The sequence below is a fragment of the Rhinolophus sinicus genome, chromosome 2, assembly GCF_057876585.1.
Source record: "Rhinolophus sinicus isolate RSI-liver-muscle chromosome 2, RSI-T2T, whole genome shotgun sequence".
Taxonomy (NCBI): Eukaryota; Metazoa; Chordata; class Mammalia; order Chiroptera; family Rhinolophidae; genus Rhinolophus; species Rhinolophus sinicus.
In genome coordinates this window covers 141149670-141172322 of record NC_142502.1, presented here as the reverse complement: position 1 = coordinate 141172322, position 22653 = coordinate 141149670, and the positions used below count along the sequence as shown (strand labels likewise).

Sequence of the window (22653 nt, the reverse complement as noted above, 5' to 3'; positions counted from 1 at the left end):
TATGGAGAAGCCTGTGCATGATGGACACTCAAATCTGAGATAGAGAGTGTAGTCAACTCTCAGGCTCCTTCCCAGGCTTTGGGTAAAGCCCAGGGACTGGTTGAAAGAACCCCCGGAGGCTCCTCTGGCCCCAAAGGGATAGTATTAACAAGCCCATTAGCTACTGTCTTGAAATGACAGGCTTCTGCCTACCTTCAGAAAATCAACACTCTAAGAGCCTTGGTTATACGTTTCTCTTTGACTTTAGAGAGTGGGTTTTATCCTCTTCTTGGTTATAAACATACTTATTCTAAAGTTTGCTTCAGTTCTTGCATAAAAAGCTTCCTGATGTAGGAGTTGAAAGGGGTGTATAGGATGTATAGATTATCCAGATTGTTTTCTCTGCCACGAAGTGGGGACTTTGGGTTCATTTGTTGGACAGTCAGACCTTGGAATACTGAGGATATAACTGGAATCAGTTAGTCTCACCTCAGCCAGGAGAATCCAATGACAGCAGCTCACCTGAGTGAAGCGCTCATCTGGGTGAAGCATGTACCACAAGTCATACACACATCCAAGCTTCCCATGTCCTCACTCCTTTATTTCTCACAACAGCCCTCAAGAGTAGAAAATACTACTACTCCTATTTTATAAATGGAAAAACCAAGGCACAGAGAGGGTATGTAATGCACACTGCTAGTAAGGTGTTTCTTGGTTTATTTTATTAACTGCAATGCATTCATTCAGGTCAGCAATGAAATCTGCTACCAATCAAGTAAGAGAGAGGACAGGGAGCCTAGAGGTACAAGACCAATCAGGAAACTATTCACACAATGAGTGGCAGCCAAGGCAGTAGCCATGGAGATGATGGGGCAGGAGTGGACAGGAAGAGGCGACCGGATTGTGGTTATAGAGAGAACATCCACAAGACATGGTCGAAGTCAGATATGAGGAGGTGGTGGAAGGAGAGTAGGTGAAAATGATTCTCTGGTCCAGCACGCCCATCTGGATGGATGGTGGTGCCACGAACCAAGGCAGGGTATACAAAAGGAGGAGCAGGTTTGGAGAAAGATAGTTCAATTTGTGAGGTTTGGTTTTTAAATACCTGTGATATGTCTACACTACAACTCAGATGTGGTAGGTAATTGGATACCCAGCTCCAGAGCTGAAGAGTAGACTGTGCTGAAGATAGAGTTTGTGAGGCATCAGGAGAAAGGGAAAATGTGGACCTTGAGACTAGATGAGAGTACTCAGGGTGAGCACTCAGCCTGGGGGATGAAACTAGAAGAGAGCTAAGGGGAACGCCTCACTGTCAAGTGTAAGCAGAGAGGAGGAGCCAAAGAGGCTGAAAAGGTCGGGAGCAGCACACAGAGGCTGAGGCCAAGGGACGGTGTGCAGAAGGGAGAGGCCCAGCACATTAGATCTCTCAGAAGAATCAAGTGAAATGAGGCCCAAATGTGGCTGAGGCATTTGGCACGCGGATGCCATGGGTGGTGGACTTAGCCAAAGCCGTGGAGGGTTGGAGCCACCAAACACTGCCATGGAAGCAAGACCATGTCATGCTGCAAAAGAAGAAGTGTAGCTTGAGGGAAAAGGGGAAATGGGCTTGGAGCAGCACAGGAGAGAAGATGGGTAGATACATACTTGTAAAGTTCAAATTATGGGGTCTTTACATTCTGCATTACATTTTTTTCCATCTTTCTACAGAGCCTCCCAAATGGTCATTTTAATGACTTTACCATGATCATAGATAACATTTAATGAATAGCGTCTATGAGACAAGTACATAACTTCAATATCTAATTGTAAGCCTTGTACCAAGTCTGTGGGGTAGACAGTATTATTATCTCCGTTTTAAAGATGAGAAAAGTTAAGTGTTAGGGAGATGAAACAATGTGTCTAAGGCTTCAGAGCTGATGAGGGGTAGTAGACCCAGAATACAAACTCAGGCCTTCTGAATTCAGTCATTTTGTGCTTAAATATTACACTATGATCTGTTGCCACAAAACCACATAATTTATGACCCATTCTCCTGGTGTTCTATAGCTAAGTGGCTTCTGCTCATTTGCTCTGTATGTAACTTTAAATTTCTGCTGAGTTAATTAATATGCGCATTCAACAGCCAAATTTTCTTTCAGTCCCATCTCATTTTTCCTCATTTGTCAAGGAGTTGAGTGACCAGCCACAGAACACCATGGGTGGGCTGATTTACAAAGCCAAAACTGACAGTCCCCAAAAAAAGGGAAAGAAAAAAGAAAAAGAGGCATTCTTCCAGGAAATCCACCTGGTTATATGTTGAAATATAAATGCTTATCCCAAAGAACCTTAAAGGAAAACATTTCACTGATGATTGAAACGGTTTAATGCAGAAAACCATGCTGAACACAGCAGCAGTTCTATCCAGTATTCTAAAGTCATTTCAAAATATTTTCAGACTTTCGTAAATACTTTGCCAAAAGAGATGAGAAACACTTCACGTAGCCAGACAAAGGTTAACCCACGACAACTTGAGCAACAGTTGATAAAAGTCCGAGAGCATTATTTTTTTGTATCTGACTATACCCACAGGGAAGTAATTTCAAAACATGAAGTCTTCGAGATGATATTCTTAAATTAACATTGGCACTATAAAAGCTTTGTGTCAAGGAACTTCCCAGCACGGTCCTTCAAAGACTTCTTCCAGGTGGGTGTTCTCAAACATGCCTGAGTGAGGCCTCAGGAGGAACTACATTTTGGCCCAGTATTCCCTATGGGTGTACATGTGTGAACACCCATATACACACTCATAAGCACACCCATACACACACCCATACACATTTAACTGAAACAGATTTTTCACAAAATAATACTTATCCTCACCATGTGCAGTTTACTCTAATATTTTCTTTTCTATCCTATTTTATATCTTAAAAATTCTGGTCCTAACACACGAAAGTGTTTCCTGAGGACTCGAAGAATTGCAATCCACAGTTTAGAAAGTCTATTTTAAAGGATTTAAGTTAAAGCACTCCAGCTAGAAGATCTGCACAAGGAAGAATCTGTAGTCAGTATAATAGAAAGCACGTGAACCCTAGAATTGGACAGATATGGGGTCCAATCACACCTCTCCAATGGACAAGCTGTGGGCCTTTGGGCAAGTTAGCTGATCTCTCTGACCCTCTGTTTCCTCTCCATAACCTTTTGGGACTGCTGGGATAATGAAATAAGACAGATAAAGGCATCTAGCCCCCCACTTAGTGCCACTTAGTAGCACTGAATGCATTCATTCACCTAACAAATATTTATTGAGCATTAGATGCTGCCCTAGGGGCTGGGCAGACAGCAGTTAACAAAACCAGTGACACCTCTGCTTTCATGGAGCTGGCATTCCAGTTGGCAAAGACAAACGATAAGCAAATAAACATGGAATGTGTCAGGGAGTGATAAGGGCTGTATTCGTTTCCTATTGTTGCTGTAACAAATTGCCACAAACTTAGTGGCTCAAAAAAAAACAAAAATATTTATTACCTTAGAGTTCTGGAGGTCAGAAACCTAAAATGGGTCTCATTGGGATAAAATCAAGGTAAGGCCAGGGCTGCGTCCCTTTTGGAGGCTCTAGAAGAGAATCTGTGTCGTCTTTTCCAGATTCTAGAAGCTGCCACATTCATTGGCTTATAACCCCCTTCCTTATCCAAAGACAGAAGTGGTGGTTGAGTCCTTTTCACTCAAATCCCTGTGACTCTGTTTCTGTGGGCACATCTCCTCTGACTCTGATCCTCTTGCTTCCCTCTATTAAGGACCCATGTGGTTACATTAGATCCACCCAGATAATTCCAAATAATCTCCTCATCTCAAGATCCTTAACTTAATCACATCCTCATTTTTTCCATGGAAGGTAACATATTCACAGGTTCCAGAAAATAGGGTGTCATCTTTGAAGATGGAGGGGACAGGATTTTTCTGCCTACCACATGCGCAATGAAGAAAAGTAACACAAAAGGGGACTTCTGTCTGTTGATGGAGTCACCAACCGGGGTAACATTACGAGCAAAGCTAAATAAATGTCATTTTTTTTCTTTTAGTATTTGCAATGGCAGAAACCAGCAGCCTCCACTGAGTGCGTGTAGAGAACTAGAATGGCTAAAGGCATGAGACCACCTTTATCATATACTGGGAAGACACTCTTCTCAGATTCAGTCAATTACCTACAACTTCAAAGAGGCTGTGATTTTTGGTTCTTTGTCCCTCAAGCCTTGGATTCCTGAGCAAGTCATAGCTGCCTAGTAAGCCTAGGGGACAGCCAAGGACCTGCACCCAGGGGCCTCTCATTGCTCTTGCCCTGTAGACACCTCTGTTTAGTAATTTTCCTGTCATCATTGTGTTCATTTGTGAACTCTGGACACCAAGTGGGAAAAAAGAAAACCTTAGTGAAAGTTGAAAAGCTGCGCTTGTGGTGCTAGGATATGCCCAGAAATGTGACAAGGGCAAAAGCCAACAGCATGAATGAACGTCTCTCTGTGTATAACTCTGGGGCTGCACTAAAGTCTCAGGTGTATCCTGCATGCACTCGGGGTCCTCTGTGAGGTGTCTCTTCTCCTATGTTTCTGAACGTAGGGACTGGAGGGTCACTTAACCCTGTCACAACCACATTGCCGGTGCTGCGTTGTTCACGTGACCAAAGCAGAACAGGAGGTTCAACATGTCTGTGCTGGCCACTGGGTTCCTTTCGCATGTAATCTTGGTGCGTTTGTTTTATTTCAGGGAAAACTCGATGCCTTGTGGGTCCTACTAAGGAAAGGATATGATCGTGTGTCTGTGATGCGGCCACAGCCAGGAGACACGGTAGGATTCATTAATGGTGGCATACACACCCCGTCTTTTTCTTTCTCCCCCTGTCTTTGTAGAGGTAGAATAACTCCAGATATACAAATCCAGCTATTATCTCATGGTGGCAAATCAGATATCTCATTTTCAAAATTCTGTTTTTTATAAGACCTTGAGTTTTGACTTGCTGTCTTGAAAAAGATTTTGACAGAAATGAGTTGGGTTTAACTTCCTAGGACTGGAACTTAATTTATAAGTATGGTGAGTGAATAACGGGGGGCTGGTTCTGCCTTTGGGCAGTCCCAGGACAGACGCCTGCTGCTCCCCTGCCTCACTGGCCAGTGGTAACAAACAGGATGCCAGAGCCACAAGATGGCACAAGGGAATATGGGCCAGGGAAAATTCCCATCATCATCCAGCTGCTGTTGAGCTCATATGATCCAGGACCATAGGTGGACCTTCTATTCTGGTGAGAATTTGTCCCCAGAACTGCCAGGACCAAACCTGGAGCATCTCCAACTAAGAGGAGTCAGAAAGGGAGGAGCCAGCAGAGACCTGAGAAACCATCTAGCCCTTGTCTCCATTTTGTAAATGAGGAAACTGAGGACAAGAGAAGCTGAATCACTTGTTGTGTTCAGGTAGCATCAATGCTGGAAACGACCTCAGTTCTGCTGAATCATACCTTTGCTCTGTCTTCTTGTGAGTCTCTCTTTCATACATCTTGCAGAGCAAAACTTGGAACCAAAGTCTCCCTCAGATATCAGCAACCTGCATCCTCCATCCACTTCTCAGGGAATTAGGCATGTTCACCCAAAAACAGAATAAAGGTGTCTTATTTAGAGCTCCTTTCAAATCAGGTGGAGTTGGGTTTGAATCTCACCTCCTGGCTGGTAGTTGACTCCAGGCAAATCACTTAATGTCTCTGAACTTCATCTTCGTAAAACAGATGATAAGAACTATTTCATTCATTGTGTGGCTGGTTGGAGAAGGTAATGTTTGTAAAGCATTTGGCCCAATGTTGAACACAGTCATGTTCAGTCAATGGCAGATATTATTGTGATTGTTTACTTTGTACTTTTCTACTGTCTGTGGAGGGTTGATGCAAAAATTCAAACCATATTGCAATTGATATGTATCAAATAAACCCACATCTTTGCCCTGCCCAGTCTTCAACACGGTACAACTAATAAAACACCAGAGCAGAGCCTGTTATGCAGGCCCCTTTCCTTTGCAACTGGTGACAATGGGTGGTTTGTGGCTGAGGGGATTTGGCCTCAAGTACCATAGTTTATGCAAGCTACTGCCCAATTAGCTGTTTCTGCTCCAGGTTGTGGTGGGGACAGCAGGCAAGTATGACATGAAAAAAACCAGGTCACAGAAATGCTTGGGCCCCTTGGCCCTCATGGAGAAAGGAATTTGCGTTTTGCCTATGAAAGCCAACAAGAAAACATTGCTATAGTGAATTTTAAAGTACAAGCTCTACAGTTGAGAGAAATGAGCCTAAGCCGTAAACTTTATACTCAGGGTGGTATTTGCTCTTATAAGTTATATATATCCAATTTCTGTGGAAAACTAAGAAATATTTTTAGCATGCATGAGACTCATCTTACAGATTAAGGAAAAGACAGTAAGATACCTAAACTCAGGTCCAGCAGTACTAGTTTTTTTGTGACAGAACATGCTGGTCCGGTGTACAAGACCTCTTCTTTCAGAACATCTAAAAAACATCTTCACTAAATTTGTTTACATTCCATTTTCCATTGACCAGTTTGGCCAAAACAAATCCATACACTGAGTCAACCTGAAAAGTGGGAGGGGTGTAGGAAATAGGAAGAATAGAAAGAAATATTATCATATATAAGATATAAGAACCAACACTGTTGGGAGGCCAAAAGCTGATTGGATAAATCCAGCAACAACGGAATGAAAATGGATGGAATGTCCTCTGATGAATCACACCTAAATTGAGTCTCTTCTTTACTACTTTTGAATGAAAGTTTGTATTAACATTTGAAGATGTTCTGTATGCTTTTGAGAAACATAATACCACCTTGAGTTTTTATTCTCCAATCACATAAAATAATAGATTTGAAGTACAGGAGGTCCAAGAGTTAAGAAACAGTTGACCCCAGGCTGTCACAAATCATGATTGTCCAGTCTACTTTCATATGGGCTTTCTTTATAGAAATCCTGCTAAAATTTCAAGACACATGGGAGAAATAGATGCAGAGAATTGTATCTTTGTAGTCATGACAACGGCCAAACATCTTGATGTACACACAGAGTTACACAGGAAGGGTCACAGATTAGTTAAGGACAAGAATTCAGAGTTGCCTTATGGAATTCCAAGGGAGAGAGGGAATTCCAAGGGAGAGAGGACTATATGACACTGTAACTTTGTCTATATGCTTATTCTGTTTTGTTTTGCATTACCTTGGGTGACTCTCTACATGGTGATTACTCTCTAAGACTTCCTCAGCCCTGATTTATGAGGCTGACCACATTTTCCATAAACTCAAAATGACTACATCCAGGCATGTGCTCATGAACAAGAGTCACAGGTTCTGAATTTTTTCTTTAAAACAAAAACAAAAACAAACATCACCTAATTACATTCTCAGTTGCATTCTCAATTCTTTCAAATGCATGTTGACCTCACAGAAACCTGGCAGTCCTCCCTTCCTGGTTCCTGTCTGTTCCATCCTCCCTACAGTTAACCCACTCCAGCCCTACAGATGCAGACTCAGGCTCAGCAACAGAGCCTTTGAGGCTGCTGAAAGGGCAGAGCGCCTCCAGGCCCCACCACAGAGCAGAGGGTTGGGGGAGGTCTGAGCCCAGAGCCACACCCTTCCCAGAGATGGGTGCCCACCTCCTCAGAGCTGTCCAAGCCTCCGGTGGGGAAAACATGAATGGGACCACAGCATGAGACCTGAATGCTTTCTGTCTGCCACCACACATCTTCTTTCTGCCTGAGGTGGGCTCACAGTCCTATTCTTCCTTGGAGCTGACATAAAAGAGAAAATGCCAGAAGAAACCACTTACATAGCAAACCAACAACACATCTGATCCTAAAATTCAGAGAGTTCATTAAGCATATGGTATCCTTTGCTTAAACCATTCCCCTACATATATGTTTCCCGTAGGTAGCCACCGCTATGCTCTTTCTAAAACACAAATCTCACTCAACATGCCCTTCCTAGGCTTCAGACTTGCAAAGACAAGGAAAAAGCACAGAATCTTTAGCTTGATTTAGAAAGGCCTCCCTTTCCATTTCATCTGCTACTTGCCCCAGGTTCCCCCCATCACTCCAAATCAGCTCTGGCCACCTGGAATTACTCACCATTCCCTGAACATGCCAGAAGCTTTTGAGTTTCTGTGCCTTTGCATAGTCTAGTCGCTCTGCTTAGAATGCGTTTCCCATCATCTCCATCTAGTGAACTATCACCTTGGCAATATTGTCCATTTTCCTAACGATATCCCAAGAAACAAAAAGTTGCTGTCCAGACCCACGCTGTAAAGGGGGCACAGCCAGAGCAGAGCACACTCAGAGACTAAGCAAGTATAGAAATTAAAACCTGTGCCCCATGAGCATTTTCTAGGGTGGTCTCCACAACTTCCTGAACCACCAGGACCACTCTTTGAGTTCAGAAGATTTGCTCACCTTTCAAGGACTAATAGTGGAAAGGATTGAAAATGTTCGATCTGAGAAAGACCTAAAGGCACCCTAAGAACTTTTTAACTTGGTCGTTTCTTGGTCATCATGTTATGCATCCCATTTTGTAACCCTTTTTAAAAATAATTTAACCATATTCAAGGAATATTCGTTCCATGCCACTACATATCCTTGAATAATATCATTTTAGTGGCCATGTCAGGTCTATTGTCTATCTGCAACGTAATATTTCTGCCTGTCTTCTCTTTTTAGGTATTTCTTTCCAAGTGTTTGTTTTTACAAATGAAGCTCTAATCAGTATCTTTGTTGCCAAATTAGGGCACATTCATATATATTTCCACAGATAAGTGTCTAGCTGTCAACTGGATCAAACATGCCAAAATTTTAAAGCTCTGATACCTATTGCCAAACTGCCCTCCTGAAACACTGTATGGGTTAATCCTCTTGTCAGCATCTATGAAAAGTCCATGTTCCCAGATGTTCATCGATATTATTAAACTTAGCTATTTGACAGGCGCTAATTTAATTTGCCTTTTTTGTCACTGAGGTGGAACAATTTTTCAAATGTTTATTTTTTCTTTTGTCAATTGCCTATACATGCTTTTGGCCCATTTTTCTATTAGATATGTTAACACTAATTTTTGTATGTTCATGTGCTTAACCCATCTTCATTCATTTATTAATCAAATGTTTTGAGAACCTACTATGTGTCAGACCTCATGCTGTACATTAAGTACATAATGCTTACCTCATGAAATTTAAAGTCAAACATTATCTATACATACAGCCAAAGTTTTCCCTAGTTTTACATTTACCTTTCAACTTTTTTAAAGTGTATTAAAGTTATCTATAATTTTATAGTCAAATCTAGCAAATCTATAAATCTTTATAATTTCTGCCTTTGGTGTCAAACTTAGAACGGTTTTCCCTACTCCAAGAGAACATAAATTTTCACAAAAATTTTCTTTGACTCCATCTATCCCCTTAGACTTACTTTTTGGTGGTAATGTGAGTTGGCACTTTTTCTGTATCTTCCTGGGTATTTTATTGTAAATTTGAGGAAAGTGCTTCCGGGAGCTATCAGTCGTATTAAACCAAAAGTCCTGGAACATTACCTTAAATTCTTTCACATGTGGAGTGTGACTTGGATTTACTCTGGGTCATCCCAAAAGATAGAACTAGAGCCACAGGTAGAGGTTACAGTAAAGCAGATTTCATATTAAAGAATTAAAGGATGAAAGTTTCAACAACAGAATGGGCTACCTCCCAGATGACTGAGCTCCCTGTTAATAAACAGGGATACAACCAGTTAAACCACAAGGCTAGCGTATAGTAGAGGATCCCCATAGATCAGTGGTTCTCAAACTTGAACGCAGAACCACCTAGAAGTTTTGTTAAAACACTGATTGCTGCACATCATTCTCAGAGTTTCTGATTCAGTGGTTCTGGGATGAGGCCTGGACATTAGCATTTCTAAGAAGCGCCCAGATAGTGCTGCTCGTGCTGCTCTGGGGACACTTCAAGAACCAGTGAGAGAAATGGAGCTAGAAGCCCTTCGAGGTCCCTCTAAACCTGAGAACTTGAGAGTCTAAGTCAACATTTCTGTTCCTATTTGACTAAGCCATTACTTTGTGTCATTTCTCCATGGAACACTTACTGACACAATTGGGGAATAACTACTCTGGCTTAAAAGTAAATATTAAACCCCAACCAGTTGTAAAGAAATCCTTCCTAACTGCAGAAAGTTCTGTTCCTGGATTATTAATTGCAAATGCAGAAAGATAAGGGAACTTCATGATTCAAGGAAGTTCATAGAATCCAGTGATTTTCAACCTGGTGGAACATTCTGGTTACTTGGGAGCTTTGAAGCGCTGATGCCTGGGTCCCACCCCAAAGGTTCTATTTAATTTGTCTGGGATGAGATCTGGACATGGGGTTTTAAAACCTCCCCCAGGTGATTCTAATGGGCAGCTGAGGTTGAGAATCGGTGATCTGGTCCAATTCTCTATTTTTCATCCAGCGCAACATCTTCTCTTTCCTTCTGGAAAAAAATTGAAGGCAACTCTCCACACTCTTTAGAAATTCCATGACTATGTCTTATAGGCATAAGGGAAATGGATCATTACAATCTTCATGTGCTTTCAACAGTCCCTTTCTTACCAAGAAGATGGTTAACATAGCTTTTGGCTGGTATATTATTGCTACTCCTCAGGTAAAGAGGATGGAAAAGAGAAAATCTATTTCTGCCTTAATATGTCTTTTCTGGATGTAACTCAGCCAATCTATCAACCAATCCAAACCCTCTCCAGTCATTTTTACCTCAACTCAAACCCCACCCCCCATCGCGAACCCTTGGAGAAACCCCTGGGATTAGACGTCTTCTTTTATTTTCAGATCCTTGGTTTCTCCCTGATCTGGCATCAGGAGGCTGGTACATCCCATTACTATCAGCACAAACAAAATACTAACGCACACTAGGCTTGTTTTGCAAGGCTGGGCCTTGCAATCAGAAGACACCCAGGAAACACACACACACACACACACACACACATACGTAAATGTACATAAACAATGTTTAAACTCATCTGAAGCACAGAGGTTATGAAATCCCCTCCCGGAGCTCCAGCCCCAGGGCTGCTGCCATCTGTGCAGCTGTTTCCAATAAGGGAGCTGCCGGTCACATGGGCACCAAGTCTCCCTACTGTCTCAGAGGCAAGCGTGATCTGGACAGGCTATCTCCAGAGGGAGAGAGCATCCTCAACCCAGTCCTTCGAAAGCAGATGAGCTTCTTGTCACATAAGCAGACTCAGAGAACATGCACTCTGTTCCTTTCTCTTTGCTCCCTCCTTCACGTTCTCTGCATTACCTCTTTCTTCTTCTCCCTTCACTTTGGCTGCCTTCCCTCAAACATGCTTTCATCAAATATCTATTGTGCTCCTACTAAGAGCCCATCAGTGGGCCAGGCACTAGGAACACCAATTAGAATAGGCTTTAATTTTGGCTTCCTGTAGTTCGGTGTATGATCTGGAAGAAAAGAGAAGGTCAAGCATTGTACTAACTGCAGATGGTTGTAGAAGCATGAACCCATTCATAATAACTTTGGGAATAACTATGATCTTCATTTTATGGAGCAGAAACTGAGGCTCAGGAAAGGTTACTAACATTCCCAAGGACACACAGCTGGGGATTGAAGTCAGGGACAGAGCTAAGGCTTGAATTCAGGACTCTAAGACTTGAAAGTCTACTCCAGAGAATTCTTAAGTCTTTCATGTATTCAATAGATAACTTGCTGAGCATTTTTCTATGAGCCAAGCACAGTGTTGATACTGGCTTCTCTCTGGCTAACAAGCTGTGTCCCTGCCCTTGAGGATCAGGAACAAATGGGCAAGTCCCCAAGCATCACCCTGCGTGAAAAGCTGTGATGGAGCTGAATATGTGAGATGTGGCGGAAACGCCCAGGAGGGGCATCTCAGCAGCCTTAGGGACTGGCTTCTAGAAGTGACATTTACACTGAGACCACAAGGAGACATGCAAAGGGAGGATAGTCTCTTTTTTCCTCCTTTTTTTTATTATTTAGGTGTACAAAACAGCATCATGATTAGACTTTCACAGCCCTCACAGAGTGATAACTCCCCTTCCCCCAATCTACTATCCATCTGACACCATACATAATGTGTTTCCCAGAAAATAAGACCAGGTCTTATATTAATTTTTACTCCAGAAGACGCATTAGGGTTTATGTTCAGGGCATGTCATCCTGAAAAATCATGCTAGGGCTTATTTTCCAGTTAGGTCTTATTTTTGGGGAAACACGGTAGCTATTACAATACCATTGACTATATTCCCTATGCTGTGCTTTACATCCCGTGACTTTACACACATATATATATACACGTGTGTGTGTGTGTGTGTGTGTGTGTGTGTGTTTTAATTGTAGTTGGCATTTGATACTATTTTATATTAGTTTCAGGTATACAGAGCAGTGGCCAAGCATCCATACAACTTATGGAGTGATCCCATCAAGTCCAGCTCCCCTCCACACCATACACAGTTTTACAATATTATTGACTATGTTCCACATGTGGCATTTCACATCCTCAGGCCTATTTTGTAACTACCAATTTGTGCTTCCTAATCCTTTCACCTTTCTCACCCAACCCCTCAATCCCCCTCCCATCTAGCAACCATCAGTTTGTTCTCTGTGTCTACGAGTCTATTTCTGGTTTGTTTAGAGGGAGGATATTCTATACAGTGAGAGGGACGCTTGAGCAAGGATCCAGAGGTGGACCTGTGGCCTCTTCAGGGAGATGCAAGGATTGGGTTGCAGTGGAAGAACAGAGTGCGAGGCAGTGAGAGGAGGGAATGAGGAGAGGAGGCAGAAGAGGAAAATGGTCACAAGAGCCCATTCTGAGGACAGTAGAGAATTACTGCAAGTGTTTTAAGCAGCGATGTGATGAACTTTGAAAAGTCCGTGTTTTAGAAAAGTCACAGTGGCTGCAGTATGGAGATGGTGGCAACAGGAGACGGTGGCAGCCTGAATGGAAGCAGTGGCAGGCAAGAAGGAAAGAGTCAGGCAAGAAGTGTTGGGGAGACAGAATGACTGGATTTGGATGCTGACTGGGAGTAGAGGATGGGAGAGAGGGAGGTGTCCAGGAGGACATCTGAATTTTAGGCTGAGCTGGCAGTGACATGTTCACCAAGATGAGGCGAACATGGGAATAAATGGAAAACCAGAGAGAAGAAGAGAAGAGCTTTGGGAGGGAAGATGAGGACTTTTTTTTAACCTATCGAGTTTGGGGAACCTGTAGGACATCTGAGCAGAGATGATCGGCAGCAGAGCGGGACTAGGGTGACACACCTGGGGCATGTAGGGCACAAACTTTCAACAGGGGCTCTGTCTCAGGGTCATGCACACGTAAGGTTGGCACCTGCAGGGTCCTGAGAGTGAGCACCTCCTTAAAGTTTGGCCCTAGATGCCCCCTTTGCCTCACCTTAGTCCTGAGGACCTGTGCACGAGGTTATTTTGTTCTAGGAAGAGTTCTGAGCTGGAGGCAAAGATTTGGGCGTCATCAGCATGGCAGCTGAGACCAGTGTGAATAAATGGGAAACCAGAGAGAGTGTGTGGAGAAAGAAGAGAAATAGGTTAAGTGGTGAACCCCAGGCTCACATCCTTTAAGTAAGGGTGGAAAAAGGAAAAGAGGAACAAGAAGGAAACTTGGGAGGACAAGCCAGAGAAAGAGAAGATACGACAGGAGAATCTGAGGCCATGGAAACCGAGGGAAGATGATATATTACAGAGGAAGGTGGGGTCAACTGTGTCAAGTGATGGAAAATTTAGATGCAAGCTGACACCCATCCTCTAATAGGATTAGGAGTTAGAAGGTCATGGTAACCTTGATGACCCAGGTGATGGGGGCAGGAAGGGAACTTAGCAGAAAGTGGGAGGTGACAGAGTTGCAAAGGGCTCTTTGTTTTACAAAGATGGAGCACTTGAGCATGGTTAAGTTCTCATTACAGAGGCCCAGTAGAGGAAGAGGTGGAAGAGAAGAGCTCATTGATGGAGTACAGGACCCCTGAGGAGAAGGGCTTAGAGGACCTAGAGGCCTGGAAGTGCCAGTCTTCCTATGTGACCTGGGTGTTGAGCCCAAGATGGGCCCTCCAGTATGGGTAAGAGGTCAGGAAGCTGAGGCACCCGTTTGATGGCTTCTGTCTTGCCGTGAGAAGGCTAGCACACTCCTGTGTGTCTTTACTGTTTGGTGGATGTCTCCACTTCATGCAAGAAATGTGGGTAATTCTGGATGCAATGTCATAAGCAATCACTTCAAAACTATACCCCCAAGACTACCCCCTATCAGGTCCCTTGAATATATTGCTGTAGGTTTTATTTCTTAGTGGCAGAATGGAAATAATGATCTTCTCTACCCATAAAGGGCAGTGCTAACTGCTTTGGGGCATTTTTTGTTTTGTTTTGTTTTGTTTTGTTTTGTTTTGTTTTGTTTTGTTTTGTTTTGTTTTGTTAATGGAGGTCTCCTACTTCTTGGAGAAAAGTTAATATAACATCTAGCAACTCCCAATAAACTAGTTTTACCTGTTTATAATTGGCTACATTATAACTATTTAAGAGTGGAATCCTTGTCATATATAAATATTGTGACATAGCACTGTGTCCCATGAAAGAGGCCATCAATATTCTCGGTCAGGATTAGGTCAAAGCCACTATTCTGGAGTTAGTTCCTTGCTCTACCACATCCTAGCTGGGTGACCTTTTCAGGTCACTTTACTTTTTAAGATGACTTCCATTTTCCGAGGAATTGTTTGCGGGGCACACAGGCACCTAGATATTTAGTCTGAGTCCCATGACAGAGGCCCAGCCCCTACACCACTGGACAGTCAAGCTCCCTAGTACAGACCTACATTCCACCTCAGAGAAGGGTGCCTTTTCCTGATTCACACGCGCATCATGTGGGCTAGTGGAGTCCCCCATCAACTGAAAACAAAGTATTTAATTTCCACCCAAGGATTGCTTTAGATGTTCCTTTGAAAATTGCTCATTCCAAAGAATTCTCCCAATTTTGTCATCCCCTGTAACATTTTTTTTCTTTACCATTGCTTTTAGTCAACAAGAAAGCATTTACTTAGTTAATGGAGTTTTTACCCTATGTGATCTCTTTTTCTTAACTCAGTGTGATCATATTTCATACAATTTACTGTCTGGTTCTTACATTTAATTTTAATCTATAAGCATAAGAGGGAAACAATTTTTTAAATCACTTTGTTTACTAGGCAATTAAAATCAATAAAACAATTATTTTATGTGTGCTGATAAGACATTCCTTCCTGAATATTGACAATTTTAAAGCAGATGTGTGTCTGTGTAAAGACATGAACATTCCCATTTGAACTGCTTGTTGTTGAAACAACAGAACCAACTGGATAAGTACCAGCATGTTGAATTTCTAACAGACACCCAAACAACTTGGTAAAAATTGATAATCTGAACATCTAGAATACAAAGAGTTGCTTAACATTCTGTGAGAGCTTCACCTAGATCCTGTGAAACCTTTTGCATTTGAAACTCCTAACTTGCGTTTTCCTCTGAGTTTGCTTCATTGCATCTCCAGTGAACTCCTCTTTTCTGACAACACCGATTGTTGAAAGTAAAATGAACAGAGTAAAACCCAAGAGCAGGGCGTGTGTACTCAGTTTGCTGAGTAAGATCATTATCAGCGAGTGGTTACTGAGGTGCCATGAAGTGCTCTGTGGGAAAGACAGACAAGCATGAGACGTGGTCCTGTCATCAAAGAATGGACAGACTGGTTGAGGAAACAGAATGGATGGTGGTCAAGGTAGCTCCCTGAGCAGACCAAGAGAGAGCTGACAGAAGCGAGAACAACAGAGAAAGGACAATTGTTAGCAACCGAAGAAGATGGGAGGCCTCCTCAGGGACTGGTAGGACTTGAATTAGACTTTGGAGGAAAGTGGGGACTTAGTCAAGTAGACAGGCTGTAGAAAGGCCGCAGTAGCAGGTCTCCAGGACCAGGCTGCAGCCCCTCCGTGCCCACGGCCAATCTGCAGAGAAACGAGCAGAAATCTCAGGGTGGGGTGGAGGAATAAGAGGTGCCCCACAGGCTGGAAGGTGAATATGGGGGAGAATTCACCACTCTGATGGTCAGACTAAAAAGTTGGGACTTAATTCTATAACCATGTGAGCTAATCTTCATCTGGGATAGATAGGATAGTGCCGAATTATATTGTATTTTAAGAAATTCAATCTAATACAAAGTTTCTCAAAAGTTTTGCGAAGTTCTAGTTTGACTCGTTATATATAAAATTTAGCCACAACTGTCTTGTCGTGCAGAAGAGCTAGACTGCAGTTGTTCTACCAAAGCTCAGACACAATGAATCTTGTGTGTTGGTAATTCGTTAATAGGCTACTGCAAAGTCCAAGCATGGCTCACAAGGCTTGAATTTAAACAGCGATACGGGGAATGAAAAGATATAGATGAAGGTGGCACAATCTGAAACTGGTTGCAGCACAGCATGGAGAAAGACAGCAATAGATTTAGCATAAGAGGACCCAAGTTAAATCCCAGTTAAAGTTAAATCCCTGCCTTGCGGCCTTAGTTAAGTTAACCAGCCTCACTGAGCTTCAGTTTCCTCACGCACAAAAATGATCTCATAATCATTCCTTCTTTAGGTGTCATCAGGATTAAATACATGAGAGTTCATTTTCTTCCCTTCCTTCCCTGAACACTGCAATTGATTTCAGAGAAGTTTAATTACATTTCAACATGTAGGAAAAACTTCTCAGAATTAGTTTCATATTTAAAACAGCAATGACTAAAAGAATCGAGGTATCTACAAATTGAAGTCTTATGTGATGGTCAACATTTTCTTGCACAATAGACAATACGCTTTATATTGACATTTTACACTGAAGAGATAGAGATCGTCAAAGTTTCTATCAGTATCTGAAATCAGCCTGTAAACCCCCAACAAATCTGGAGAGAAAGTCCAATTTGCTGGCCACCGACTCCTGACCTTTTATAAACTTTTGTAAGAGTAGATCAGTTTTTTTTAAGGGGGAAAAAAAGCAAATTATAGGAAATGTTCCTAGAGGGTGTGATTTATTTTGGCACAGCACCTTCCTTGGATGTTTGAATTCCCAATAGGATCTATTCAGTTCTCACCCTTGGAAATCTTCCTCCACTGTCACGTTGGAGAGGGACATGAGTACTTAGAATTCTTGGCTTACTTTCCTGAACTTAAAAAATTAAAAGTTCAAGCTACCTTCTCTCCACAGCTGAAACCTAACTGTGTCCAAAACCTGCTAAGTTAACTTTTTTCAGAGAAGCCAAACCTAAAGATGATGCTGCAAAGTATAACATCTTGAGATTTTTATGGCACCAACTTCCTTCGCCCACAGTAGGAGGTCTCTCTAAATAAATAAATGTGGAGGCAAGTGATGTGGTTGAGGGCTCTCCCACTTTCTCCTCTCCCTCTCCCTTTCTTCCAGTCCTTCACAATCTAACCCCCGCCCTTTTCCACATTCGTACACACTCACATACTCATCATCATCACCATTTTATAGCTTCTCTTAGGACTTTCACCTTCAAATTGCCTCATCTCTCAAACAGCTGCAGCAATAAAAGGTCAAGCAAACCCTGGTATCGAGCTGCAAACAGCAAACAGGAGAAGTAAATAGAGAGGCTGAAGGATTTCTGTAAATACAGAAAGGCAGGATTGGGTAATAAAGACACCCCTTTTCAAATTCTATGACTTTATATTTTCCTTCCAAACAGAATCAGGATTGAGGGAGGTAGGGCCTCCCTCAATTTCTAAGCTCAAAATTTCACCTAAGTACATGATATTTTAGAAAGTTTGTTACTTTGTTCAAACATGATGTTTCTGTCTAGCCACTTGGCTGCAATGGGCCTGTTCCTCTCGCTGAGGGCATTGGAAAAGATTGTCTCTAGGGACAGTCTATGACTCTGCAATAGGCCTCCATTGAGAATCATCCCTACCCAGGCTACCCAGGTAGGGAGTTCTGTTCTGGCCTGAAAGTCTTGGGCTGAATCATAGATGACACAATCTGACCTAGCAGATAGCCTTTCAGAATTCATAGTGTGGAGAAGAGCCAGCCTGCTATAGAATATCCATACTCACCTCCATCTTCTCTCAGCATCTCCAGAACCATCCCACCTCAACCTGACCCTCAGTGTCAGGAATGGATTGGGGATTTCACATAATCCCAATCCCTTCGTTTTAGCGGTAAGGAAACTAAGGTGTGGAAACGTGTTGGAGAGACTTGCCGGCACTTCCTAGTACATTTTCTCCTTTGGTCCCCATCACCACCTTGTACCCTTTTTGCATATTAGGAAGATGCGGCTCAGATAATAAGGTCTCTTCTCTGTTTAAGGTCACAAAGGGAATTAGTGGAAGTGGAAAGACTAGAACTCACCAGCACTACACTGCCTGGTTCTCCTTGAGTCCTGACCCCAGGTCAGGAGAAGAGGGTGGGAATTGTGATTGGGCTTGATCTCTCAAAGAGAAGGCAGGACCAGACCCAACTTTGGAAGGCAAAGCTAGTCCCTGCCATTCAACCTTTCTGTCCTCCTACCTTCACGCACCTCCCAACATCTTTCCACTTTTATACCCTGCCCAAGGTGATATAACCACTGATGCCCTCCTGCTCTGGCCTGACCTCTGCAACGTGTGTTATGCTCTCAAATTACCTCATGTTTTTGGCTCTTCCTGATTCCACCTCTCCCTGCCTTCCCCTTAACCGCCAACACTATGTCTAGGACAGGGTACTCCCTCTCTTTCATAAATTAGGTCTTGCGCTCCTACTCTACAGTAGGCACCAAGCTAGGCAGGCAGTAAGGGGTTAGCATGAATGAGGCAAGGCCCCTGCCCCTGTGGAGTATACATTAGAGTACTCAGAAAAGCATTAAATTGCAACTCAATCTGATGAGTGGTATGGGGAGAGGAGTTTGGGATTCCATAGAAACAGAGGAGTTTTAACCCAAATTAGGGCATCAGCGAAGACTTCCAAAAAGAAGAGACTATTTGGCAGAGACCTGAAGGATGAGTTCTCCCAGTGAAGTGAGGGAAAGGCCTTCTGGTTGGAAGGAATGGTGTATTTGAAGGCCCAGATGGGAAGGAACGAAAGAGGAGGCCCAAGCTGACAGTGGAGAGAGTGGGGAGAGCAGCCACACCCCACTTCTAGCTCTGCCTTCTCCACCCTTTTGTTTACTCACATCCTTCATCCTTCGGATTTACTCACATCCTGCATCCTTCAGCATTCAGCTGAAGTCCCGTTTCCTCCAAGGCCCTCTGGATTCCCTTGTCATTGTGGGGCCCCTCCTTCTTCCTGTGCTTACAGCTACTGCCACAAAGTTTAGCTCTATTTTAAATTAAAGTCAGTGCGTACTTTTTACTCCGTGAATAAGCTGTGATTTGAGGAAACGGACCATAGCTCATACATTTTTACTTTCACTCACAGCCCTGAGGACATGGTTCCATTTGTTTCCTTGTCCCAGGGATTGTGACATTTTCTGCAACACCCAGGTGGTCACAGCTGTCTATAATGACCCCTTCATAGGCAACCACGAAGGGGTCATTAGTGGGCGAAGATGTCTCAACAAACCCTCTGCCTTTCAATAGAGAGGGAGTTTACAAAGTCTTCCAGGGCTATCTCCAGGTAAATGAGGCTAAGGGTTATTAAAACACTAAACTTAATTCTTTTTATCTTTGTCAGTTATAACTCAGTTTGACCTTTTTTTAAATTAAAAAAAAGTTGGAAAATAGAACGTTTAATAGAAAAACAACTCTCTAAGATTTTACGAGTTTCATTTTACAAATTCATTCTATCATATTTGTTTAATGTTTTAGTATTTTTTCCATTTTTTCTTTTTGGCTAATACCATCAAGAACAAAATCGTGTTCAGAGTCTGGAGTGATGGCAGACTTAGCTGTAGGGTTGCTCGCTCCTCTGGCCTTCAGCACCTCTGCATTTCTGTGTTTCCCCCAGCATCTGGATTGGGTTGCCCCATTGAATGGTGTGGCCATAGCAGCTGACACTCAGTTATTGGCTTCAATCACTGGCGTGCCTACTTTTCAAGGTCTCTGTGGCTCTGATTTGAATACAAGCTCTAAATGGGCATAAATCATGTGTAAGCTTTTCCATATTCTTGACTGCTCGCTAACAGTGATTTGTAATGGGAAACTCTTAAATGTCACAGTCTGGAAAATTGGACATCATAACAGACATCTATTCCCCTTAGTGGTATAACTAATAAAAGTGGACCCACTGGAAAGTCCACTGTGGATTTATCCCTATGGCTGTACAAGACAGACGGTATTCCCCTTCTTTCCCTTCTAACAAAGGAAGCAATTCTGAACAAGCAATGTTGGGTTTGTTTGGCACAGGGGTAGAGAGAAATGGAAAGTAGAGTGAGTGTTTTTCCCTTTGGTGGTGGGAGCAAGCTTACCAGAGTTCATGAGGCCATTGCCTCAATGCCTCACCATATTTATAGGCCTCGGGAATGCCAGGTGGTCCTCCAGAGAAGGCCAAGGGAGCTGCAGAACTGACACTACCTTCTGTGCTTCTAAACAGTAAGCACCTCTCCAAGCCAGGAATAGGTGCACGGGAACTCCCCATAGCCCATGGTCCCCAGAACCCTGTCAGCTACACTAGCTTGTTCTGCACTAGATCCTCTGTTGGTGGCCTAAAGTTTCAAATATGTTTGCTCATGGATAAAAATAGAATCTCCTGGCAAAAACTGGATCTTACAAGTAATTAGCATCAAGCCAACAACCCACATGTCTATATGCCACGCCATCAGCAACGTTGCTGTGCTTCCAGATTGCTATAGCCTCTAATGTGGAATGTTCTGCCCCGGAGTGTCATCACAGCCAGGCTCTGGTGCTCGCCCTTTATAAAACTTACTCAATCCATGTCCAGAACGTCCCAGGCTATGTAATGGATTTATGTGTCACAGGAGAACAATAATTTTTGGGTAACTTTACTCTGTAATAATTTTCTTACTCTCTCAACCCCATTCCGTTAATATCATATTTAGTTCTAATACATTTTCAAGTTTGATTTTTTTTAATGGCAACAATGTGATTATTAAAATTCTTTAGCTTTGTTAACTATGGAAAACACTGTCCCTCCCTGAAGAAACACAGCTTCTCATAAATCTTCCTCAGAAACATCAGAGTTAGAGAAGAGGAACATGATTTTGTTTATTTATTTATTTGACTTAAAACATATACATGTGCAAATTTCATCTTTTTTTAATTTTTATTTTTTTATTAGCTTCAGTTTTACAAAACAATGTAATAGTTAGAGATTGACACTCCTCACAAAGTGATAACCCCCTCCCCCAACCTACTACCCCTCTGACATCATATATAGCTGTTACAATTCCATTGACTCTATTCTCTATGCTGTATTCCACACCCTGTGACTATTTTATTTTAAGTGAGTAGTCTCCCTAACTATCACTTCCAGAAGATAGATAGATAGATAGATAGATAGATAGATAGATAGATAGATAATAGAGTTTCAAATACAGTTTTATGTGTCTTTGAAAGTCTATGAGATCAGAAGATAAAACTATTTTCATGACAGTAATTTAAGTTAAAGTCTTAAAAAGAATTTTCTTTTAGGCTCTTCACTGGCCAATAGAAGAGTCCACCAGGGCTTTCCTCCATGTGTAGAATAACACTAGCCAACTTGGTGGGATTACAGATGGAGTCACATTTTTAAAAATTATTTGTGGCCTCCCGTTTTTTACCCCCATAAGTAACAAAAGAAGTTTTCAGATCTTAAACTCCTCAAAAGTAAAGTCCAGAGTGGCACTATCCCATAGACAGCCCCTAGCCACATGTGGCTATTGAGTATTTGAAATGTGAGTGGTTAGAAATGACATGTGCTGTAAGTGTAAAATACACTATGGATTTTCAAAGATGAAATATGAAAAAAGAATTTGAAATATCTCTTTAGTAATTTTTGTATTGGGTACATGTTGACATGATAATACTCTGGCTATGTCTTGTTAAATTAGATATATGATTCAAATTCATTTCATCTACTTCATTTTATATTTACAAATGTGACTGCTAGAAAACTGAAAATTACCCAGGTGGTTATATTTCTATTGGATTGTGCTGGTCTAGAGGACTAGCCTGGAAGACACTTGTGAGAAGGGAAACAATATGATTTCATACAGGCCTTGAGCCCTCCATCCATTTCTATTTTGTGGGCACAATGAGAATTTCAGAAATTATGTGTCTCTGTTTGCCCTTCTTGGTTTTCTATTAGGTCAGCTCTGACTTTGCCTTTCTGGGTCAATTATTACCCCAAACTTTTGTGTTCTTAGCTGGAAGTCTTGCATGCTCCAAACCAGCATGTTAGGGATTGATTGGTTGATTGATTGATTTGTAGCAAACAAGCATTTAAGGAGGTCTCTCAATTGCTTCATCCCTTCAATATCATCACAGGGAGGAAAGAGCTTGTAGGATTGAAAACTTTGCTCTAAGTTTTTGTACATTTATTGGATTATCTACTCTACTTCATCTTTGAAAAATTCCTGGAAAGTATGTATTATCCTCATTTTACCAAAAAGGAACCTGACCTGACTTAAGCAATAATGATAACTAGTATTTGTCAAGAGTTTTAATTTGCAATT

General features: G+C 42.2%; 1 protein-coding gene across 1 annotated transcript in view; it reads left to right on the top strand.

The window, feature by feature from the left end:
- The window catches only part of ANTXR1 (ANTXR cell adhesion molecule 1), a 213916-nt gene that overhangs the window by 156376 nt on the left and 34887 nt on the right, over positions 1-22653 (top strand). The window contains exon 17 of the mRNA XM_019718386.3: positions 4720-4800. Within this exon, the coding sequence (XP_019573945.2) occupies positions 4720-4800 (81 nt within the window). The remainder of the gene's footprint in view (positions 1-4719; positions 4801-22653) is intronic.